The sequence below is a fragment of the Haliotis cracherodii genome, unplaced genomic scaffold (genome assembly GCF_022045235.1).
Source record: "Haliotis cracherodii isolate W230 unplaced genomic scaffold, xgHalCrac1.p SCAF_10, whole genome shotgun sequence".
In the NCBI taxonomy this organism is placed as follows: domain Eukaryota; kingdom Metazoa; phylum Mollusca; class Gastropoda; order Lepetellida; family Haliotidae; genus Haliotis; species Haliotis cracherodii.
In genome coordinates this window covers 15,592,936-15,617,746 of record NW_027266265.1, presented here as the reverse complement: position 1 = coordinate 15,617,746, position 24,811 = coordinate 15,592,936, and the positions used below count along the sequence as shown (strand labels likewise).

Sequence of the window (24,811 nt, the reverse complement as noted above, 5' to 3'; positions counted from 1 at the left end):
TTCTTCACAAAATCTTCTCAAATTGAGGCATACACGAGTACAGAAATTTCTATAACACGCTTCGATTCTACATATGCACTATTTTTTCACATTACCATAGATAATCTGTCATGGCATGGAAGATTAGTTATATGGACAAATCGGGTGAACCTAAAATTCTTTTGAGTGGTGTAGAAATAATTGGAATTTCAGATTAATTATAGTTATATGGACAAATCGGACGAACTTAAATTTCTTTTGGGTGGTGTAGAAATAATTGGAATTTCACTAGGACTGCTGAGAGCGTTACAACGTTTAAGGTAAACACATGTGAAAAGAAAAGTATTTTCTTTTATGTTTTTTTCACATAAATGTTTGTACTTCTAGTATATCTTTGTTATTACTCGTGATCACTTCCAGCTATATGTTTGACCCGACGCAACCCCATTATGACGCTAGTTGATGTGGTGTCACTTAATATTCAGCTTACAATTGACTCAAATGCTGTTTACACCTGAAGCTGGCGAAAATGTTCTCCTTTGACCTCGTTATTTCTATTTCCTCCACACTGATATAGATAACTCCACACCCGATATCGACAAGAGCCACCGACAGGAGCCTCTATTTGCTCTCCCTAATAGGAACATGTTTACATAAATGTTTGTACTTCTAGTATGTCTTTGTTATTACTAGGTTTGACCCGTCGCTAACCCTAGTGGCGCTAGTTGATGTGGCGTCACTTAAAATTCAGCTTACAATTGACTCATATGCTATTTAAATATAAGTTAAGCCCAACTTTGTCACAGCAACATATACCTCGGTTCGCACTTTAATTTTATTGACTGTTCGCTCCTACCTCTTACAAACGTTTTGTAAAAGTGACTTTTCATTATGACGTGTATCCTTGCAGCTGGCATCTTCCCGAGGCAAGAGAGTTAACTGACTTTAAAAGTCCAGTTTCCACCCTTGCCGAACTAGGCTGGAATTACTGGGGTCGATCGTAGCGCCACCAGTGGCTACTACCAGTTATGCCCCTTCTAAGCCTCTCCTATGGACCAATCAAGATTCCACTTCTCGTATCACTAGCGTTTGCTTCACACAAAATGGTGGCGCCCAGTCAGGACGATCTGATCGATAATCTAAGATCTATATTGTGATAAAACGGATCTTACATCTCGAAATGCATCAAATCACGTGAGCACCTTGATGAAAATGATGAAAAGATTTGGAAATTATATGCTGACAACGAGTTGGCGGTGCACATGTTTTGCAAATCCTGCAATCGATCGAAATCTGCACGACAGTTTACGAACCGGATTTCGATTTTGGTACGCGATTTTGATTGGACTATGCATAGACTCGTTAGTCCAGCCAAAATGTAACTCCATAATACCAGCCTAATTCGGCAAGGGTGGAAACTGGACTTTTATAACAGTCAGTTAACTCTCTTGCCTCGGGGAGATGTGCAGATGAAGCTGGCGACTGCCGGTATGTGGCTGAACACCGATACAGTTTATTTCCTCTAACAGTAACACCGCTATAGGTTTTCCTCCCGCCAGCATTTCAGTCACTCGGAAACTCCTTGGCACTCACTGGACTTCCGCAATGGACCTCCGCGATGGACTTTGGTCACTCATTTATAATGAATTGACGTATTCAGAACTGATCAATACACACTTAATCATTCATCAAAATATTTCGTATGTCTGATACATTTCCCACGTGCCCATATCGAACACATCTCTGTGTGCATCTCACTGTTTCGTTAAACTGATTCGCCAATTCATGTCTGTAACTATATCTGAAGGACTATCGTTTCGTATAGTTATGCTAAAAGCATGTGAAAGGGTATTCACAACACTAATCCATTCATTCGTCATATGTTATACATATGCTGCACCTCTTGTATAATCATGTCCAATGCATCTTTGTGCGCCCGTGGTTGGTCACTCACGTTTGAGTCGATGGCACTGTACTGTAACATCCGGGCCACCTTTAAAACATTCTGGTGGAGTCTCATAACCTCATCCTGGGGAATCTCATTTAATATATCACGAATCAACTCCTGTCGCACCTCTATCCGTCCTGAATCGATCGTCACAGTGAAGTCCGTATAATTCAGTACCCGTTGGAAGGGGTATTCCACATTCTGATCAGCAAATCTGAAAATGACTGGAATACATCCACTTTGAATACTGTCATAAAATGACTTCCTTGTGGGTGAATCTCCTGGGGGTTGAAGACAGAACACTGACTTCTGCATCCACCCAATCGTGATGTTCTCATGACCAGTTTGACATTCTACTGTGTTCAGAAACACCCCGCCAGGTAGTTCATCTCCATGCTCATTCAAAAGATGAATTACTCTCTCAAAACTAACACCCGTGACTTTATGTGACATCTGATCCAGAACTCTTCGTCTGAATTCGTTGTTCTTTACGCTAGCAGCAACAAAAATCAGCACCTGCCTTGACCCTAATCCAGGTGAGGATAATGCTTGTGATGCTGGGTTAGAGTTGTACTGGTGCACATACGAGGGATAGGGAGCCACTATCACTCTCTGGTTCTCGAGACCTAAAACCTTTCTGTACTCCGACAAAGACTCCTTTTCGATGACGATGTATGTCACACTTTTACAGTTTGGATTCATAAGCAAAGGGTATTCTTTTTCTGCTTGTTCCCTTTCAATTCTCGCCAGTGATGAGATGTGAGGCTTCCCTTGACTAAGGTAGGGCATAGAATGTATGATCTTGAACATTTCGTCTTGTAATTGTGTGACGGATTCTGATGAATTACAAAATCTGTACATTCCTAGGTAGGCGGGTATGTAGAAGATGTCTGCTTCCGCTGGATTCATGGTTCGGTATTGACTCTGCAGAAGCTGGTTGTGAAGAATCACCTCAAGGGAGAACTGATTGGTATGAAACACTCCCATCTCCCCTTCTCTATACAACAGCGGTCCCATCCCTCCGTTTTCTAAATGAAAACAGAAGTGTGGTACCCTGTCTGTACCCACACACATGGCTACATCTTTATTAAACTTTGGTGGCAGCGGATATATGAACACCTTTGGTTTTCTTTTCATCATCGAAACAACATTTCCTTTTAACCTGAAGCTACTGATAATGTTCTCCTTTGACCTCGTTATTTCTATTTCCTCCAAACTGATGTAGATGACTCCACACCCGATAGCGACAAGAGCCACCAACAGCAGCCTCTTCTTTGTCCTCCTTGACAGGAACATGTTGTATCGGAGATGGCAATAATGCACAGCCTTCACCTTGGCAATCCCGCTAGATGAAAATCTGTATTTATCTGAAAATATCAAGTAATAACACTTAATGCCTGAACTACATTCAGTCAGCAGCATTGAAACCATCTGTCAGCCTAATGTCAATCAGAAAATGCATCTTAAGTAAAAGAAAATTACTTTTCTTGTCAAATAATACATTTATTCGTGACCTGAGAAAGATGACATTAAATTTCTTTATTCTTTATTCCATCGTTTAACGCAGTAAAACTGCTTTGTGGGTTTGGGAGGAAGGGAGGGGTGGGGGTGGGGGTGGGTGGGTGTTTGTGTGTGTGGGGGGGCTGGGTCATCAGGCAGCGGGATTGAATCGATTCCCAACATGGGTATTAAATACAATGTGCGAGGCCCATTTTCGGTCTCTGTCGTGATCAGGGTGGACTGTTGCTTAATGCGCTGTATCATTCTACTCATTGGCTCGCAGTTAACAGTTATTTGACGCGTAGTTTGTTAAACCTATCGTTTGATTAGCTGATATCAGCACAATTCAATCCAATTCAGAAGACTCAACACAACCGTCGAACCGACGGAGACGTAAAGACGAACGTCTAACTTCATACAGAAAGACTATGCATTAACGTATGTGTGGTGTATACATACCGATACACCGTTCACTTAGCGTTTGACCTGAGGGAAACTTAGGAGCGCTGAAGAAAGGTTATACATACAAGTTCTGAATGGGTTAAAGAAAGGACTAATGTTTTGATAGTTTTACATATACTGTATGCCATACTCCTTTGGCTGCGTTCATTAATTCACTCACTTAGTGCAACAACACACTGATGTCTACCGAGACAATGGTGTTAATTTGTTTGAAGGTGAATTTGTGTATGTTGTGAAGGTGTATGTTGTGAAGGTGTATGTTGTGAAGGTGTATGTTGTGAAGGTGTATGTTGTGAAGGTGTATGGTGGGAAGTAGTGTGGAAGTGTATGATATGAAGGTGTATGAAGGTGTATGAAGGTGTATCATGTAGTGTGGTGTGAAGGTGTATGATGGTGTGTGGTGTGAAGGTGTATGAAGGTGTGTGGTGTGAAGGTGTATGGAGTGAAGGTGTATGATGTGAAGGTGTATGATGGTGTGTGGTGTGAAGGTTATGAAGGTGTATTGTGTATGGAGTGAAGGTGTATGGAGTGAAGGTGTATAATGTGAAGGTGTATGGCGGTGTGTGGAGTGAAGGTGTATGGTGTGAAGGTGTATGATGTGAAGGTGTATGGTGGTGTTAAGGTGTATGAAGGTGTATGAAGCTGTATGGAGTGAAGGTGTATGGAGTGAAGGGTATGATGTGAAGGTGTATGGAGTGGAGGTGTATTGAGTGAAGGTGTATGAAGCTGTATGGAGTGAAGGTGTATGGAGTGAAGGGTATGAAGGTGTACGGAGTGAAGGTGTGTGATGGGAATGTGTATGATGGTGAGTGGTGTGAAGGTGTATGATGGTGTGTGGTGTGAAGGTGTATGGTGTATGGAGTGAAGGTGTATGGTGTTAAGGTGTATGGAGTAAAGGTGTATGGAGTGAAGATGTATGAAGGTGTATGGAGTGAACGTGTATGGTGTGAAGGTGTATGAAGGTGTACGATGTGAAGGAATATAAGGTGAAGGATATATGAAGCTGTATGGAGTGAAGGTGTATGAAGGTGTACGGAGTGAAGGTGTATGGCGGTGTGTGGAGAGAAGCTGTATGGAGTGAAGGTGTATGAAGGTGTACGGAGTGAAGGTGTATGGCGGTGTGTGGAGTGAACGTGTATGGTGTGAAGGTGTATGAAGGTGTACGATGTGAAGGTGTATAAGGTGAAGGAGTATGAAGCCGTATGGAGTGAAGGTGTATGAAGGTGTACGGAGTGAAGGTGTATGGCGGTGTGTGGAGTGAAGGTGTATAGTGTGAAGGTGTATGGTGTTAAGATGTATGGATTAAAGGTGTATGGAGAGAAGGTGTATGGAGTGAAGGTGTATGGAGTGAAGGTGTATGCAGGTGTACAGAGTGAAGGTGTATAGGGTGAAGGTGTATGACGGTGTGTGGAGTGAAGGTGTATGGTGTGAAGGTGTATTGAGTGAAGGTGTATAGTGTTAAGATGTATGGAGTAAAGGTGTATGGAATGAATGTGTATGGAGTGAAGGTGTATGGAGTGAAGGTGTATGCAGGTGTACAGAGTGAAGGTGTATAGGGTGAAGGTGTATGACGGTGTGTGGAGTGAAGGTGTATGGTGTGAAGGTGTATAGTGTTAAGATGTATGGAGTAAAGGTGTATGGAATGAATGTGTATGGAGTGAAGGTGTATGGAGTGAAGGTGTATGCAGGTGTACAGAGTGAAGGTGTATAGGGTGAAGGTGTATGACGGTGTGTGGAGTGAAGGTGTATGGTGTGAAGGTGTATTGAGTGAAGGTGTATAGTGTGAAGGTGTATAGTGTTAAGATGTATGGAGTAAAGGTGTATGGAATGAATGTGTATGGAGTGAAGGTGTATGGAGTGGAGGTGTATGGAGTAAAGGTGTATGGAGTGAATGTGTATGGAGTGAAGGTGTATGGGGGAAGGTGTATGGAGTGAATGAGTATGGAGTGGAGGTGTATGGGGGAAGGTGTATGGAGTGAATGTGTATGGAGTGGAGGCCTAGGTGTATGGGGGAAGGTGTATGGAGTGAAGGTGTACGGAGTGAAGGTGTGTAGGGTGAAGGAGTATGAAGCTGTATGGAGTGAAGGTGTATGGAGTGAAGGTGTACGGAGTGAAGGTGTGTAGGGTGAAGGAGTATGAAGCTGTATGGAGTGAAGGTGTATGAAGGTGTATGGAGTGAAGGTGTATGGTGTGAAGGAGTATGAAGCTGTAAGGAGTGAAGGTGTATGAAGGTGTACGGAGTGAAGGTGTATGAAGGTGTACGGAGTGAAGATGTATAGGGTGAAGGTGTATGAAGCTGTATGGAGTGAGGGTGTATGGTGTGAAGGTGTATGAAGGTGTACGGAGTGAAGGTGTATAGGGTGAAGGAGTATGAAGCTGTATGGAGTGAAGGTGTATGGTGTGAAGGTGTATGAAGCTGTATGGAGTGAAGGTGTATGGTGTGAAGGTGCATGAAGGTGTATTGAGTGAAGGTGTATGGGGTGAAGGTGTATGGGGTGATCGAGTATGGGGAGAAGTGGTATGAAGGTGTATATATTCGAAAAAAATATAGTTGGATTTTCGTTGAAACGTTGAATCCAAAATATATAATCTATTACCTTATTTGCTTGATAAGAATTCTAACGCAAATAAAATTTGATTGGAGCGAACTCAATCTGTCGTACAAACATTCCTGTGTTCCCCGAAATACACGGAAGGACGCCATGCTCCCTGATAACAAACCTCCTTGACATTATGTAACTGAGGACGAGCTGCATATTTTTATTCCGGCTTGCGCCCGTCAGGGTGTCTGTCCCCTGCGGGCAAACAACCTTCCACTGTTTGAGAACAAGTCCCCCAATCACGTCAACGTGTACATCTTCTCTTTTATCTATTGTGTCGGTGCACTCCTATTGTGTCTACTCCCAGTGTAACTACCAAAATAACACCGGGTTAGAACTGGTCTTCACCAACCCATGCTTGTAAAAGACGACTATGCTTAAAACACCACACCAACGTTTTTGTTGACATAGTAATATCTGAGGGAAGCAGTGGCCGAGTCAGTAAAATTATGGGCGTTGGCCCGCAGTTTGCTGAGTGCAGGGTGCAAACTAAAATAAGATTTAGGTCTACACAATGGCTGGCTTCAAAGGTAGAAAACATATTCAAAGATCAAAATATGCAATACTGACACTATAAAAATAGGGCGCTGCACTATGCACTGTGTGACTAATGACATAAAGAGTGAGCAATTCTCAACAGTTTTCAAATGCAGTAAGCCTGTCCTTAACTTGCTGAATGACTTTAAATGACATGTGTACCTTGAAATAAATAAATAAATAAATAAATAAATGAATAAATAAATAAATAAATAAATAAATAAATAAATAAATAAATAAATAAATAAAATGGATACTACAAGGAATTTCTTTTGATAGGAGATAATTAGCAGTCAATGAACCAGGAAGTATGTGTATTGAAACAGTAGTCATAATGGGAAGACACCGTTTTGTCAACCCTTCTTTCGAATATGCACCTTCTCATGCGCATACAATTTCAATTGCTTATGTGATGCTCATATTTATTCTCACTTATAGTGGGCTATGAGTAGTATTCTGCATCGAAAATAAAAACACTCTTCGTCTATATTAAAGTTCCAGTAAAACAATAGTAATAAAATTAACCGTCTAACTTCAAACAGTAAGGCTATGCATTAACATACGTGTGTTGTGTAACGTACCGAGGCTGAGTACACTAAACGTTTGACCTGAAGAAGGATTACTCACACGCAGTTGTGAATGGGTTAAAGCAACGACATTCATGCATAGAGTAGCGCGGGTTTTCAGTACAAATAGGACTGAGGTCTGCTTACAAATGCTGTGAATAATATACAGTCATAAAGTACTTAGGAGACGCTGTGTCGGCCGGTATCTTTCAGCTTCACTAGATCGACTTCAACAAAGGTATGATGTTTAAATGTGGGGGATGAGGCTTAAAGCCAACACAGGTGAACCGTGTTTCTGGGATATTATAATATTGTGTGATTTGAGTGATGATATTGATAATAGATGACGCCAGAGTCTCGATTATCCGACGAAACAGATTCATTTGGGCATAAAACCTTTCATAGAATGTCAAATATGATATGACAAGTTCCTTACACAGTACTTTATACAGTGTAGTTTATACGACTCAGTTCACAGACATCATGGTATAAAAAGTACACAATGGAATGTTAAAATTTGCTTTCTCTCTAGAAACATTTATCACAAAGTGCGTACATTTTATAGTGGAAAGCCTCATCCTCGTTTTTTTCATAATATCCGAACTTAAAATACCTATGTTATACATATGATATTGATATAATTTCGATCAATGTGCAATGCACCAGCAATACCCACTGAAAACCTGGGTATAGGGGCACTGTATGTTTCTTCGGATCTTGCTGATACTGAGTCATGTATGATGCAAAGATGCAAAGAAGCGGAGGAAGCATTTGTAGGGATAATCAGACAACTATTGCCATGGAAACAATGTCATATGTAGGAAATCGATTTCAGTTTCTGTATTCAGTATTTATTTATTTATGTCTCTTTGTAACAAAAAATTAAAATAGGATACGACTTAAATGCTATTTGATGTCGAAACATATAGTAAGCCGTGCTTAAACTTTTCCCGTATGTACAGTTAACGCTTCTGAATAGGCGTGTCTGATCACATAATGTTGTATAATGTCAATATTGACCGAAACCGCCTTCAAAACCCTATTTTCACGATCCTTTCTCTACACTCACAACCGTCAACTGCAAGTTTCACTGAGTCTATTTCAGCTGTTTGTGCTCCCATCTCGGGGATCAGCACATAAATCCAACAAAACGACTAAACTAATTGCAACTTTAAACATATCAAAATGAAATGGAATTACACAGCTGTATATAAACACCTACCTGTAGCCAGAGTCGTGTTCAATATAACCACGTTAGAATAGTCACCTCGGGATTATGTTCACACTGTCAGACCTTTCCGATGGCCCACATGCAGGAGCAGGACTCTAGGCGTGACACTATAAAAGACCTATCCGGGTTGAGGTGTCGTACTGTGTGCATTGGGGGGGGTGAGGGGGGGGGGGGGGGGGGGGGGTGACAAAACGCAAACCAGTTTTGCTCACGATGTTTCTATTTATATCGATAGCTATGAAAGTATCGATTACACAAAGACAGCAGTTGTGTAGATTTTATCTGTAAATAATACCGTGTCAAAAAGAATAGAAATGAAATTTATATTGCAGTTTTTTTTAATCAGGGAAGACTTAGCAAAGAATGGAAGCGTATTACGCAATACACATAGTCATATTAAATAGCGTTTCGTGTACATGTGGCGGCTTGCATAGATGCGTAGAAAACGCCTATGTATTCATGTTTATATATCGACCCACTCTGATTTAGACAAGGTTAAAACGCTAGGTTTGGATGGTACCGGTGAAATGTTTTCCGTACTCAATGAATATAAGCGTAAAGGCTAAACCACTTAAATATGTTGTAGAACAAATAAATGAAAAATAAAAGAATTACATGACATGGAATGGTTTGCTTATTTTAATAATTGAATTTGTAAATTAAACGGGTATACATGCTGACATTTAAATGGACATACTTTGACGTTTGTACCCGTGAAGACCCGGGGTGGATTAGGTCTTCAGCGAACCGTACTTCCTGTAAAAGGCGATTGTGCTTGTCGTAAAGGGCGACTAACGGGATCGGGTGGGCTTGGTTCATATCATCGTATGCCAATTGCGTGGATCTGTGCTCGTTATATCAACCACTAGATTGTCCGGTCCAGCCTAGATTATTTACAGACCGCCGTCATACAGCTTGAATATTGCTGAGTGTGGCGTTAAACAACAAACACACATGGACGTTTGACACAGTACAAAACAGATGCACATGACAATTCGTTCCAAATGAAACAGAAATATCCAAACATGATTATAGATATATATTCCCAACACTCTCGTAAGGATTCCGGGAAAGAATTGGCCCCATTATCATATGATAGTAAGAATCAATTAAAGAGGATTGGGTGGTCAAATAAGTTGGATTGGATGATTAATAAGGCGGAAAAGTGTCCCGATTACGTGGATAGAATTGCAGGTTTATCTGACCCAGAGTGGATTATTTCCTTCTAATTAATAATCCAAACGTATTTCAGCTACGAAGACATATTCACATGAGGCTAGCCGCCTTGTCATCCTTTGTGCACATGCAATTTATACAAAGTGTTGACCTGATTTGTTGGTTGAATAGTGCAGAGAGTACCCGATAGAAAACACAAGAGCATACATGCACATGGTTTGAGATATCATTTACTATGTGAAAATATAAATGCAATCATGTTATATACTCTTCATCTTTTTCTCTGTGTGTGCATATGTGTGCTTGTGGGTATGACCATGTGTGTGTGTATGCATGTGTGCACATGTGTGTGTGTGTACATGTGTATGTATTACCATGTGTGTGTATGAGTGCACACGTGTGTGTATGTGTGTCCATGTCGTTGTATGTGTGTGCGTGTGTGTACATGTGTATGTATGCATGTGTGCACACACATGTGTGTGCATGTGTACATGTGTGTATGACCATGTGTGTGTATGCATGTTTGCACGCGTGTGTTTGTGTGTACGTGTGCATGTGTCTGTACGTGCGTGTGTGTACATGTGTGTGTATGACCATGTGTGCGTATGCATATGTGCACACGTGTGTGTGTATGTGTGTTCATGCATGTGTGTGTAAGCATGTGTGTGTGCGTGTATGTCTGTGTGTGCGTGTGTGTATGTATGCGTGCGTATGTTTGTCTGTGTGTGTACATCTGTATTTGTGTGTGCGCGCGTGCATGTGCATATGTGTGTGCGTGTGCTAGTGTGCATATGTGTGTGATGTGTGTATCATGTGTGTGCATGTGCGCATGAGTGAGAGCAGTGTGAACGTTACTGGCAAGTAGTTCACAACAAAAGAAGACTGCAATTAAATTGTGACTCTCTAGCTCTGTGTGGCTTCTTTTCAGGTCGATTTAACGCACATCTAGACATGAACGGGTCACATCCATGACGTTCATAGTATGGAGACGGATTCAATAGACGCACAACATAATATATGCATATAAATACAATGAACACTGGGTACTGGTCCTCCACTTAGGGAGACGTTGATTTGGCTTGTATACACTTCTATGGACGCACAACGTGTACATGGAGTTAAAGGTAAAGCGACAATGCAGGTCCCAGGATCCAGTGTACATGTTCAGTCCAGGTCTAGACGTTTTAATGAGTGTTATGTGTGAAAGTTAGTTTTAGCTCTGACTTATTAGAACAACCATACTAAAATCTGGACTGTCGAACAAACAAGTGTTTTTTTAATTACTTGACTCAAATTATAATTGCTGGGACAACCAGTTGGTCCGAGCATTGTGCCTATTTAAGACGGCCACACTAAGGAGAGGAGATTGCCTTAGGGTAACCTGTAAACAATATATCCTTACAAAGACAAATTGCCTTCTTCCCGGGATATTTTGTAATTTTCAACCCTTGGGCGACTCAACCCCCCCCCCCCCCCCCCCCCCCCCCATCTCTCTCTCTCTGTGTGTGTCTCTCTCTGTCTCTGCAGTTTTGGAACACTGAATATTATATAATATGAATAGTAAATGTACTTGTACTATATCCCCAGCGTCAAGCCGCTCCTTTACAACACACTCTCAGTCGTCACAGCATACAACTGTAACATTCTTTATGCAATCTAGGTATCAATACAGGCTGTTTTCTATGGGTCTTTTACAGTTGACTCCACATGTTCATTATTCGGTTTCCACGTCATGAGCCAACACACTTCAAGACATGATTAAAGGCCACGATTGTGCCTTTATAAATAGGTTGCTTAAGTTGACATTTAATACCGTGCTAGGAGCACCTGTGGGTTGTGAAAAAAAGAATAAAGTTATACCTGTGTTACAACCTGTTCATTTACGCTTTGGTTGCGATGTCGGGGTAGAGTTGCGTCCCTTAGGCGTGTCAGCAACCTATGATCGTGGGTTCGAATCCCGGTTCGCCTTGATTACCCGCTATCGTTGGTTTCACCGAAGTGGTAAACGTGTTGGGCCTGCATCAGTTCGGGCTTTCCTCCCACATTAAGCAGACACGCCGTGATATAACTGGAATACTGTTCAAAGCGACGTTGGATAAAACTCATTCACTCGCACTTAGTACTCTTTGTCTTGTTTTTTAACGCCACACTCAGCAAAATTCAAGCTACATGACGGCAGTCTGTAAATAGTCTGGACCAGACAATCAATTTATTAACATCACGAGTACATATAGATCTAATCAAGTGGAATACGATGAAATGCATCAACCAAGTCAGCGAGCCTATTACGTAAAGCATGAGTTGCTGAAGATCAATTCTAGAATTGCAGAACTTTACATGAACCCACCCGCTATATGCCACATATTATGATAAGAGGCGACTAACGGAATCGGGTGGTCAAGCTTGCTGACTTGGTTGATGCACGTCATCGTATCCCAATTGCTGAGATCGATGCTCAGGATGTCAATCACTGGATTGTCTGGTGCAGGCTCCATGATTTACACACCGCCGTCATATGGCTGGAATATTGCCGAGTCTGGCGTAAACCAACCAAAAAACAAATTAACATAATTATTATGAAACTATTTATCCAACTTTAACAGATCTTATAGCAATATATTCTTGGATCCTTACTTGTTTTGAGTAGCATTTATATTTTAAAAGCATATAAAAGCATTGTATCTCTCGACTGCCATGAAGGCTCCATTGTATCCCGCGTTCTCATCAAAGTCGAGTTAACGGGTCACGATATTGTGTGGTTGCTCAATGCATGCTTCTGCGAGGAGGTAAAGATGTATTCAAACCGAAAGCTTCTGAAAATAATGTCCCTGGATTTCTGTCTTCCTTTCTTTGAATTGGTGCATTCATGATCTCGTCTGCTCACAATATAACAGAGTGAATAGACCACAGACTCCCTTGCTATGATCACTATTTCGACCTTCCTACATGTACGTTCTCAACTTTTGAAGCGTTGCTTGAATCGTGAATGGTTAACGGCTTCTCTGCTCACTTCACTGTGAATAGAATTATGATTCGTTTTGTAGCAATAACCTGCTAATATGACAACTGTAAGGTTGCACCGTTTATCTTTAATCGGATTCAACGCCAGGCATCCAATAGGGCATAACGTATTTCAATGAAATGAAAATAAAATGCAAATGAAGGGAATATTTGTAACGCTGTCATATTTGTATTTGCCTTACACGGTCGGTCGATCACAGAGGCAATAACTCGGAAATTATTTAATATGAGCTATGATCATATTGACAATAAAATGATTAAAAAATAGATATAAAACACAATACAAAGATTTGTAATGGGTGGGGGGAATACGAATATAGTGTGTGTTTTTTCCTCCGCTTCCAGCAGTATTCCCTCAATATTATCGCAGGTGGACACTAAACATGGACTCCATACAATGATCCCGTATTGGAAAGCGAACCCCGGGCTTTGGCTTGACGAGACAACGCTTTAACCATTTGGCTACGTCGTCGCCCCGAATCCTGATCCTAGGTAGATGGCAACCATTGCCTCGGGATTGTTACATTTAGAAAGTGGTCAAATGTAACAAATGTTATATTTGGGATAACACTTTCTGAGTGAACACTCACACTCACCCATACTGGCAGAGTGAGGCGCCTAATCGCCAGTCAGCAATCTAACCCACTCAGCCACCGAAGCTTCCACAAAACTCTGGCAGTGTGGGTTCGAATCCCGGACAGGACTCAACCGAAAAAAGGACGAGAATCCGTACTTTACTCAGATAGTGTTATCCCAAGTATAAAATGTGTTACATTTGTTACATTTGACCACTTTCTAAATGGCATTGTGTGTTCATAGCTTTCGGCCATGGGAGCTGTGCCAATTTACAGGGGTACACAAAGTACGTGATCGTGACTACCAGTTGTCAGACTTTCATTTTGTGGAAGCCTCGGTGGCTGAATGGGTTAGATCACTGACTTTGTCTGCTGGCAATTTGGTGCCTCACTCTGGCAGTGTGGGCTCGAATCCCGGACGGGATTTAACCACGGAAAATAAATTCTTCAAACCAATCTAAAGATGTTAACAAGGTAAACAAATAGACCAATCAATGACCAAACTCACGCTTGAAGTTGAAACTATAGTAAAGGAATAAAGTTATGAAGTTTTACAAACCTCACGCAAAAACAAAAACAATATCCTCCCGAATCTGCCTCCATCACAAACGGGCACTTGCTCAGATTTGGGAGAGACAAGAATTTGGATCAAGAAAAATATAATATTTCCGAATATTTTCTTCTTCCACTACTTTTCATAAAATAATGATAGCAGAAATTATTTGCAATTTGGATGTATAATGTGTACCTTACTTATGAATGTTTAACTCCTTTGGACATTCGTGGCATAAGTCCCGGGTTCTCAATGCTCATCGTGAGAGGCAACTATAGGACTGGGTGGTTGTATTGTGCGACCTTGCTTCAAAGCTTTTCTTTCTTTACCGTCGCTATTATCACTGCAGGTTTTCTTGGCTTAAGTCGGCTACTTCGCTATTCACATTCCGCCGTGATAAAGCTGAAATGTAGGTGAATGCGGTCTAGACATTACCCCTTAATCCCCTCGGTGAAATATAGTGATTGTAATATATCTAATCAATACATGTCACACATTCCTATTCAACGGCAGAATTAGATAAGCCTGCACCGAATATACGATGAAGTTATTCTGTAATTCTTGAAGCAGCTACACACAAATATAAATCCATTTCTAAGAAAGACTATAAAAAGGCCTGTCTGTTACGGTCTTCAGATCTGTGTCAAATGTTTACTGCATATATACTTTTTTCGATGATCTTCATAGAGTTCTTTGTTTACTACCACACTCACCAAATACTGTGATATTGTAATATATAATAATCAATACATGCACCACATTTCTATTTTACGGCACAAGAAGATTTCCCTGGTCAAGTGTCAGATGTCACACCTACTGAAAAGCTCCATAGCCAAGGAGTATTTGCTTAATCATCGCACAGCAAATCAATAGTTAACAAATATATGTTACAGTAGCATAGCAACATGATCAATGAAGCTAGTTCATGTGAATGGCGACTTGCAAAGATGCTACAATGTGGCTCTGTCATACCTGTGTGACCAATCATTTCACCGTTTCGTGTCTTCAGCGTGGTATGTTCCCACACCCAAACTATTTATTGACACAAGCGATAAAAGAGCGTCCCATGTCAGCCCTTTCCGTATGGCTTTGGACACTCCACAACACTTAAATCGGGTATGTAAATCATTCTTTTTTTTCTTTTTCGCTTGTGTCTTTTGTTTCCTATTGACATTAGAAACAAGTGCTCGTCTCGCCTTCAATTTTCAGTTTTATAACCAACGAAATAAAGGGCTTCGTGCTGTCAAGCCCGTTAATTGTGCCTTGAATAGGACGTCCTACACACATAGAATACTCAGAACAAATAGTATCTGTACGTGTGCACTGTTTGTCTGCAAAAGTGCAGGGAAGAAGGTAATGTTTTTCTTGAAGGCTTGTCGATTCATCAACAAAGACCCACAGAAACACGGTGGTTTTAAACTTACGTTGAATTGAGCGGATGATTATACTGCCTGTTTACACTGGGGTCTGTCGAGGCTTTAAATGGGGCGTTATGAATGAATGTTGGGTTTAGCTGTCGATGAGGCTCATTCTGTACAAGGTATAGTTCGGTAGATTTAAGGTGAAGCCAGTCGAGGCTTTCATTTTCACGGTGTGTTTGATTTCAATTCTGTGGTGAGTATATTTTGTACAAATTTTGCATTCTACATTAAGCATGTAAAATACCGTTAAACTTGTCACCGTCAGTCCAGAAAATTAGCCTTCCGGGCAATCACTGTTGGGAACATCTTAAATGATGAGAGGGCCGTTGCTATATACCAATGATTCTTTAGTCCAAGATGTTTTGTTTGTGTGGACGATTTCACTCGTAACTATACTGTCCGGATTAACGAGGTTCCATTGTTCTTGCCTGTCGTTATGAAGTCTTTAAAGTGTGTGTGTGTGTGTGTGTGTGTGTGTGTGTGTGTGTGTGTGTGTGTGTGTGTGTGTGTTTTCAGTGACTTACTCTCATTGTTGGTGATAAGCAGAGTTGTGGTGGCCGTCAACCCTGACAACAGAATCATCACCAGTATGGTCAATCCAACCACAAGACACCGCTGGCATGGACACCGTGTTGGTGACCGTCTAGCTACATCTTGAGATAGTGAAGTCTGGAAGATATCAAGGTCTTCTTTATGGTTCTCACACATGAAAACAACGGAAACCCAAAATCAAAGCTACAACTGAACAGAAAACTACACTATCGCCATCCTCAGCAATATTCTAGCTATACTACGGCGGCTCTACACTATCGTTGTCTGTTGTATATTGGTTAACGCCGCACTCAGCAATATTCTAGCTATATGACTGCGGTCGGTAAATGAACAAGTCTGGACCAGACAAACCAGTGATTGCCATCATGAGTGTGTGTGTTTGTGTGTGTGTGTGTGGGGGGGGGGGGGGGGGGGGGGGGGGACTTGCATCACTTGCCGTCCTAGTAGAGTCGATTCCCTCAAGCTCCATGTGTCCGCCCCGTGGGGATATGGGTTAGATTGTGTCCCCAGCTCCCCACTGCTAGTGGGAATAGGCGCCTAAATTGGGACACCAATGGGGATCCGGTTCTCTTGTAACCGATGTGAGTCGCAATGGGCGGCGGCCAGATGGTCAGGCTCGGTGACGTGGTTGATGGGAGTGTCAACGCACCCGACGACGTGGATCGTTGTTTAATTACAGTTATATTATCATTCGTCAAGACTCGCCCCTTTCCGTAACCTGCAAGAAGAGCTTTTCGGCTTGTCCCGGAATAACTTGAGTTGGTCACGAATGTTATATTATATCAATAACTTAATTGTCGATTATTAACAGGCCGCGTCACGTAGATTAAAATATTGTGGATTGCGGCGTTAAACAAGAAACACACTCCTCCCCCGGAATTGTGTTTGTTTGCTGGTTGAATGTTATCATGTCTATCAATCTACCAGTAAATACTTAGTCTTGTTTCACAGATGATATAGTCGATATATTTAATTTCATATCATCGATACAAATATGAAATATTGGAACTCGATAGCCACATGTTGTACAAAGGCATTAAAACAATGGCGATGTTCCGATCGGCAGTAATTACAATTTTTAAATAAAAAATGTTACCAATGAATTTGGCCCTAATAGGCTTTCGTAACAATAGTATTTGGAGACATGTCTACCCATTTACGAATATCATAGACACCGCCTCCGTGGTCTCATGAAGAGAGCGTCTGCCCTGAGAGTGTTTTGATCTTCTGACCGCGTCATACCAAAATACATTAAAAGGGGGTCACGCTGTCCCTATTTTTTCCCATCTTCCACCCGGTCTGAATTTTCATTCGCACGTGAAAAATAATTTTTTTTCTTATCTCAATTTCCCCCGCTGCTGTGGATTTTTATGCCCCGTTGTGACAAAACAATTACTCCTACAGATGCATTTTAAAAACACCCAGGTCAGCTTGATCTTTCCTCAGCTATATTTATCAAACCAAGCAAAGCAACTCGATCTACTTTTTATTTCAATTTCGCCACCCACTCTCTTGGTGGTTGAGGCTGGAGATGCGAAAGGGCACAGGTGGCCCAGTCGTCTAAGGCGCCGCGATTTGCTGTGCAGAGTTGCGACCCTTCGGCACGCAAGAAACCTATGATTGTGGGTTCGAATCCCGGTTCGCCCCGATTAAGTTTCTAGGTTTGTAAGCACCATACTCGTGCTCGTGGGTTTCACCGAAGTGGTAAACGTCTGAGACCTGCATCACTTCGGGCTTCCTCCCACATTAAGTCGACACGCCGCGATATAACTGGAATACTGTTAAAAAAGCGGCTTTAACCCAACTCACTGGAGATGAGAAACATATAAAAACATATGATTGGCCTAACTGTTTAACCATGTCTGGCTATCAACATTGAGGTGATAAAACAAGGACTGGTCGACTCGGAGTCAGTAAACTCTATGTATCTATGTTAAGCTGCGACATGGTAGGGGGCTTGTATTTTACATGTAGAACCGCCTTTCACCTCACCTCATCCATTATTTTACCTGTAGATACAATACAGCATGATAGTTACCAATTTTCAGTGTGCAGTCGATCTGGAAATATTTACAATTATCCATTTATAGGTCAGTGGGACATGTTTAGAGCTGCATGTAAGATGTGACCATTCATGTAAACTTTGCTTTGGTTTATGTTTGTAGACACTCCCAAGGCATACATCATTAGTTGTTTGGATAATGTTTGGAACGAATTATGACAATTTACATTGAACTTATTCTTTTGCCGAAACAAAATGAGTTCCTTCATTCACAGTAAACATTTGTTTGTTTTTATGCGTTCAAATTTTGTGTTGGGTAGGACAAATCTGTTATAAAATACTGTGGCAGTGCACAATTTATGATAAAATATTTCACATTTTTATATTAATTTATATGTATATATTTTGAACATATTTGCCATAAATTTCATGTAATTATTTCTATACTTTATTTGTATGTATATATTTTGAACATATTTGCCATATGTTTCATGTAATTATTTCTATACTTTATTTGTATGTATATATTTTGAACATATTTGCCATACATTTCATGTAATTATTTCTATACAGTTACTTACATTGAAATGCCACTTTAATTACCCATCATGTCAAGGTCAAGCTTACCTAGCAAACCTAATTATCATCAACTATATGCTATCTTACTTACTTAAATTAGGAATTTAACGTGCGCTTTCCGACATATGCGTATTTCGCGCACGGGCCCGCCAGGCCATTTGGTGTTTGGGTATGTCCGAAAAGGCGAGGCAACCTAGGTGGGGCTCTTTAGGGTTGCCTTCTTAATTTGGAGAACAATTTTGGAATTTTGAAAAATGCCATAAAAGGCTATCGCTATCGCCGGCGTCTACTTAAAATCCAATCTATTGATTTCTTTACCTGTAAATGACCATTGTAGACATCCAGGCGGCAGCTGTAAAAACAAAGTTTACTTAATCTGACGTTATTATCGCAATTACCATCGTGTCACGGTCACGTGACACCTTCTCTAAAAACTCATGAGACATCCAGACAGCAGCTGTAAAAAACAAACTACAATGTATAATTAATCTGATGTAATTAACCCAATTACCATCGGTTCACGGTCACGTGACACATCCTATAAGAACTCATTTCGGCCTGTCCAATCAAATTCTTATTAGTAAATTACCTAATCTATTTCAACCAACCACAATTGTAATTAAAGGACACATTGTATGTTTTGGCCAATCATGAGAATTCCGACGTTGATCAGTGTAGTTTCTAGTACTTTTTAGACGATAAAAAGAGGTCCGTGATTTCATATGAACACATTGAACCTCACAATAAATACTAGAACCATCTCTTTGACTGATCACTGACTCATGGAATTCTCCCTTCTAATTTAAGGTAAGCTCACTTGTACAAACTCTATTATTTATGTCAAATAATATCATGACAGAAATTTACTGTTTATGATGAATAGAATGCGGTAAATATTACGTATTTTGTGTATTTCCAAATAATCTCTGCATGAATATTGTCGTGCATAATATCTCAGTGATTATTGAACATGTAAATCAATTAGATCTATTGTCAGGAATAGTTGTGTATTTATTGCACTCGTGTATGCTGATAGAGAGCCAATGCACATATTGGTTTCAACTGCAAATGTCATAGGATTTATATGACAACCTTTGAGGTATGAGTGAGATATGAGTAATTGTATGAATGGTTCCTGAACGATTATTATCCAATGTTGTGTTGAAAGAATGAAGTATTAATTATAATGATGTATACAAACTCTACCATGTGAAACGCTAATATCCCCATCAAAGTGAAATGTGTATTTAAGATTATTGTTTGATTAATATATAATCTATAAAACATTGAACCTCACAATAAATAGGGGCGGTCGGGTAGCCTAGTGGTTAAAGCGTTCGCTCGTCACGCCGAAGACCCGGGTTCGATTCCCGACATGGGTACAATATGTGAAGCCCATTTGTGGTGTCCCCCGCCGTGATATTGCTGGAATATTGCTAAAGGCGGCGTAAAACCATACTCACTCACTCACTCACTCACAATAAATACTGGAACATCTCTTTGACTCACGGAATTCTCCCTTCTAAGATGAGAATACGTCTTGTTATCCCATAAATAACGGGGTAACAATGAAAAAAAATATCTTTTTTCTACAAAAACAAGTTGAAATTTCATCTTGTTAATCGCTGGACCATTGACAGTAGACTCAACTGCTGGGCAAGAACAAGTATGCATCCATGTTTGATGGTGGTAAAAATTGAAACAAACGAGAAATGGTTATTCGATGGTGAATTATTTGATACGGTTATCATGGTAGTGCTTTGGCTGACATTAAATTTGCAGTGTTTCGGCGACCGTGTTTTTAGCAACGTACGCTTTTGTATTTTTTGTCAAATCCAATTTTCAAGTGTACACTTCTTTTGCCCCTTTGAGATAATATTTTGATGACCTCTCCCTATTGTATGTAACATTTTTTCCACCCCATGTGAAACTACAACTACTCGGCCACAAATCGCGCCATTGAAGGTTGCCAAATACAGTGGCTGAAAGGTAGTGAAAGACCAGGTTCCCTCTGAGAAAGGAGATAAATCCCAAAAGGTTCACACTGAAAGGCGGTAACCCTGAACCCAGGAGCATGCAGCGGCCGACACAAAACCAACCCGCAACATAACACCTAAGTACCACCTTACTGACGCGGCCACGCCAGACACAAAGATCAAGCTAATCTTGCACAGGGAAAATTTATGTTTACTTTTTCTGTAACTACATCTCGATAAAATTACCCGGGCACGCAACAAATTATCAGTGAATGCGCCCTGCTGCACAACACGGTGGACGCTCTCCCATGCGTACCATGTTCTCTCTAATGCCAGGATCTGGGTATGCGTACAGTTCCGCCAAGCTCTTTCATGCGGTTGGTCAGCCTGCGGTAATGATTGTCCACATCCCCTCGATCTTACCTGTTTCTCTTACATCGTGCCAGTAGCGCCTGGGCATCATGTTGAATGATATGACGAACATATCATCCATGGTATGAAGACGGAGCTGTATCCTTGTTATCCACCATGTCAGGGTAGAGTTGTACAGAGTTACAGAGCACAAACCGTTGGCGGCCAGGTGTATGGTGAGGGGCTGCGTCATGTATGGTTCTTAGATTGTTGATGATGCATGTCTAGGCTGTGACGTAACTGGAATACCGTTCTAGTGCATATGTTAGTGTTCTCTCTCTCTCTCTCTCTCTCTCTCTCTCTCTCAGAGTCTCTGGGTCAGAAAACGTAGTTATCCACAAGTAGGTGGGACTATCAATGTGTTTCAGTGTTGTAACTGTTCATTGTATCTGTGTTCTCAGATGTGACGATATGTTGCTTACAAGGAGACAAAGAAAGAGGCTGTGGCTGGTGACGATTGTAGCTCTCACTGGGGGAGCCTTTCTGACATGGACGCGGGAAGAAAAATTTCCACATGACACTGGGTAAACGTTATGCTTATTTAATATTCACAATCAACACTACACTTATATAATGTACAAAGCTTTCCAAGAGACAGTCGACTGCGTTGTCTACAGTGCACCTCGACCCGCCTTTGCCTTCAGACCCATTAATATTCTTGCATGTGGCGTTTGTGTGTGTGTGTGTGTGTGTGTGTGTGTGTGTGTGTGTGTGTGTGTGTGCGCGTGCGAAGAAGCCCAGTGTGAAGCCCATTTGTGGTGTCCCCCCGCCGTGATATTGCTGGAATATTGCTAAAGGCGGCGTAAAACCACACTCACTCACTTGCATTTGGTATTTTTGAATACCAATAGATGTGGTACATTATTTGTGTCATGATGTTCCAGGTTCAGGTTCTTTATTTGTACAATTCTTTTAATCAAAATCACTCAAAGCTTTCATGGAGCGATGTTAAACAGTCTATTTTCAAGAAAAAAATATATGTATTTACTTCGTATATTTTTGTTTGTTTTCAGATTACAATTTGCTGATGATAGTGGGACTCACAATACCCATGCAACAGAACAGCCAAGCGGGATACGTACGAGATCTGTTGAAAACAAAGGCCAGAACAGACAAATGAGAACAGCAAAGAAAATACCAAAGGTTTATATTTATTCACTACCACCAAAGTTTAACAAAGACATAGAAACATGTGTGGATGTTCACAACCGGCCATATCTATGTTTTCATTTACTAAATGGAGGCTTGGGAAAAGTTATTTACAGGGAAGGGGAGATGGGAGTGTTTTATACCCATCAGTTCTCCCTTGAGGTGATTCTTCACAACCAGCTTCTGCAGAGTCAATACCGAACCATGAATCCAGAGGAAGCTGACATCTTCTACATACCCGCCTACCTAGGAATGTTCTTCTTCTGTAATCGGCCTAAAACTATGGAAACATTACAAACTGAAATGTTCAATATTGTAAATGCCATGCCCTACCTAAAGCAAGGGAAGCCTCATATCTCAACACTTGCCAAAATTGAAAGGGAACAAGCAACAACTGAATACCCGTTACTTCAGAATTCAAAATGTCGAGATGTGACTTACATTGTAATTGAAAAGGAAGCCTCGGATTGGTACAGAAAGGCTCTAGGTCTTGAGAAGCAGAGAGTGATAGTGGCTCCCTACCCCTCGTATGTGCACCAGTACAACTCTAACTCAGCATCACAAGCAATATCCTCACCTGGATTAGGAGCAAGGCAGGTGCTGATTTTCCTCGCTGCTAGTGACCGAAGAAGCAACCCATTCAGAAACATCATTTTGGATCAGATTCCTCAAAAAGTTGTCGATACTACTTATGAAATATTTGCCGAACATCTGCATGTTCAAGGAAAGGATGTACCACAGCAGGTGATTTTGAACACAGAGGAATGTCGCTCTGGTCATGAGAGCATCACGATTAGGTGGATGCAGAAGTCAGTGTTTTGTCTGCAACCTCCAGGAGATTCACCCACAAGGAAGTCATTTTATGACAGTATTCAAAGTGGATGTATTCCAGTCATTTTCAGATTTGTTGATCAGAATGTGGAATACCCCTTCCAACGGGTACTGAATTATACGGACTTCACTGTGACGATCGATTCAGTACGGATAGAGACGCGACAGGAGCTGATTCTTGACATTTTAAAAGTGGTTCCCCAGAATGAGGTAAAGAGACTCCACCAGAATGTTTTAAAGGTGGCCCGGATGTTACAGTACAGTGCCATCGACTCAAACGCGAGTGACCAACCACGTGCGCACAAAGATGCATTGGACATGATTATAAAAGAGGTGCAGTATATGTACGATATATGACGATGCAATGATAACCATTTTATACGGCTTTAATCAAACTGTATAAGAGTAATGGCCAAGCGTTATCGAATTGGGTCCACTAGATAACAGATGAGCGCAAGTCATTGCGTTCGATATGATTGTGCTCGACAGGCGGCAATGAAACAATTTGTCTTTCCTTTGCTGTTTAACGCTGCCCTTTATATCTGGACCAGACAATCCAGTGATCGATATTATGAGCAACGATCCACGCCGTCGAGAACCAATCAACATCAACTAGAACATTACATGATATATTCAAAATATATCTATAGAATATGAACGGTTATCAATAACCTTATTTGGCTCGGCAATGGAATTTGAATGTGCTTTCCATGTCTGATGTTTCCCTATATAATTTCATTGTTGTGTTTATTTGTTTTACGAAACATCCATCATTAATTGCGACGACCTTTAAATAATCGAATCGAGATCAGACAATCCAGTGATCGATATTGTGAACAATGATCCATGCCGTCGGGGTACGATGATACGCATATATAAGACAGCTGCGCGATAAATCGCAAAGAATAATGAGGAACGAAGCGTGGTTTATTTCACGATAAAACATAGTTCTACAATGAGGTCATTTCTGGAAACTCCCCATAGATGTAGCTGGGCTACACAATGCAGTGGCCGATTGATTGCATCAAAAAGTGGGAGAATACGATATGAATCGGTATGTGGAGAAGAGGTGCAGAAGATCGACCTAAGGAATGTGAGAATATGCGGGAAATAACAAACTTAACCCACCTGTTCGTAAAATGGACTTGTCCCACATTTCTAAGGTCGGATTCTATTCAAGTCATTGTATTAAAATTTGGGTAAATATTTTTAAAGCGTGTACATCTTATCAACCCCCCCTAAAGAGGCTGCACATAATGTTGATAGCTCATATAAGAAATGAAGGACCAAGTCACCGAGCCTGACCAGCCGATCCACTTGATCACCTCGTACGACCAGAATAAACAGCTGGGGAACTATTCGTACCCGGAGTCCCTTCGCGGTCATTTAATTTGTATAGATCTCGTTACAACAGAAGTTCAATTTAACCTGTCGTATTAAAAACAGAGGCTGCAGGAAGTATATGTCTTTTTGATGACATGATGTAGGGTGTTTCTTCCCTTCATATTATGGGACAGCCTCCGTGGTCCAGTGGTAGAGCGTCCGACCGGAGAGCGGAAGGTCAGGGGTTCGATCTTCGGCCACGTTATACCAGAAAACATTAAAAGATGGTACTTGTGGTGAACCTACTTGGCGCTCAGAGTCAGTATACTGTGACTGAATGGGGTCTTCATGTTAAACTGTTTTCGCTGGAGTGTGCTTTATTCACACTCACGCCATAACTTTACCAAGATTTAATCAAT

General features: G+C 41.1%; 2 protein-coding genes across 7 annotated transcripts; one reads left to right on the top strand and one right to left on the bottom strand.

Moving 5' to 3' along the window:
• On the bottom strand, nt 1–8,952 carry LOC139454108 (uncharacterized). 2 transcript variants are annotated; one of them, XM_071235622.1, is made up of 2 exons: nt 8,860–8,952; nt 1–3,294 (listed from the first exon to the last, which is right to left on the bottom strand). In XM_071235622.1, exon 2 carries the CDS (start codon nt 3,221–3,223, stop codon nt 1,856–1,858), a length of 1,368 nt encoding a protein of 455 aa, XP_071091723.1. In that variant the 5' UTR covers nt 3,224–3,294; nt 8,860–8,952; the 3' UTR covers nt 1–1,855. The 2 variants fall into 2 exon arrangements, with proteins under 2 accessions (XP_071091723.1, XP_071091721.1); XM_071235620.1 differs by having other exon boundaries at nt 8,815–8,951.
• LOC139454106 (uncharacterized) lies at nt 7,758–24,811 on the top strand. Of its 5 annotated transcripts, none has more exons than XM_071235618.1 (3): nt 7,758–7,830; nt 21,491–21,613; nt 22,103–24,811. In XM_071235618.1, the coding sequence occupies exons 2-3, from the start codon at nt 21,501–21,503 to the stop codon at nt 23,424–23,426; spliced, it is 1,437 nt and encodes a 478-aa protein (XP_071091719.1). In that variant the 5' UTR covers nt 7,758–7,830; nt 21,491–21,500; the 3' UTR covers nt 23,427–24,811. The 5 variants fall into 5 exon arrangements, with proteins under 5 accessions (XP_071091719.1, XP_071091718.1, XP_071091717.1 ...); XM_071235617.1 differs by lacking the exon at nt 7,758–7,830 and adding an exon at nt 15,172–15,264; XM_071235616.1 differs by lacking the exon at nt 7,758–7,830 and adding an exon at nt 15,653–15,762.

Coding starts and splice junctions, on each gene's coding strand:
- LOC139454108 (XM_071235622.1), bottom strand. CDS start 3,223: ATGTTCCTGTCAAGGAGGACAAAGAAGAGGCTGCTGTTGGTGGCTCTT.
- LOC139454106 (XM_071235615.1), top strand. CDS start 21,024: ATGCGTACAGTTCCGCCAAGCTCTTTCATGCGGTTGGTCAGCCTGCG. Junction 21,071..21,490: donor ATGCGGTTGGTCAGCCTGCG/GTAATGATTGTC, acceptor CTGTGTTCTCAG/ATGTGACGATATGTTGCTTA. Junction 21,614..22,102: donor AAATTTCCACATGACACTGG/GTAAACGTTATG, acceptor GTTTGTTTTCAG/ATTACAATTTGCTGATGATA.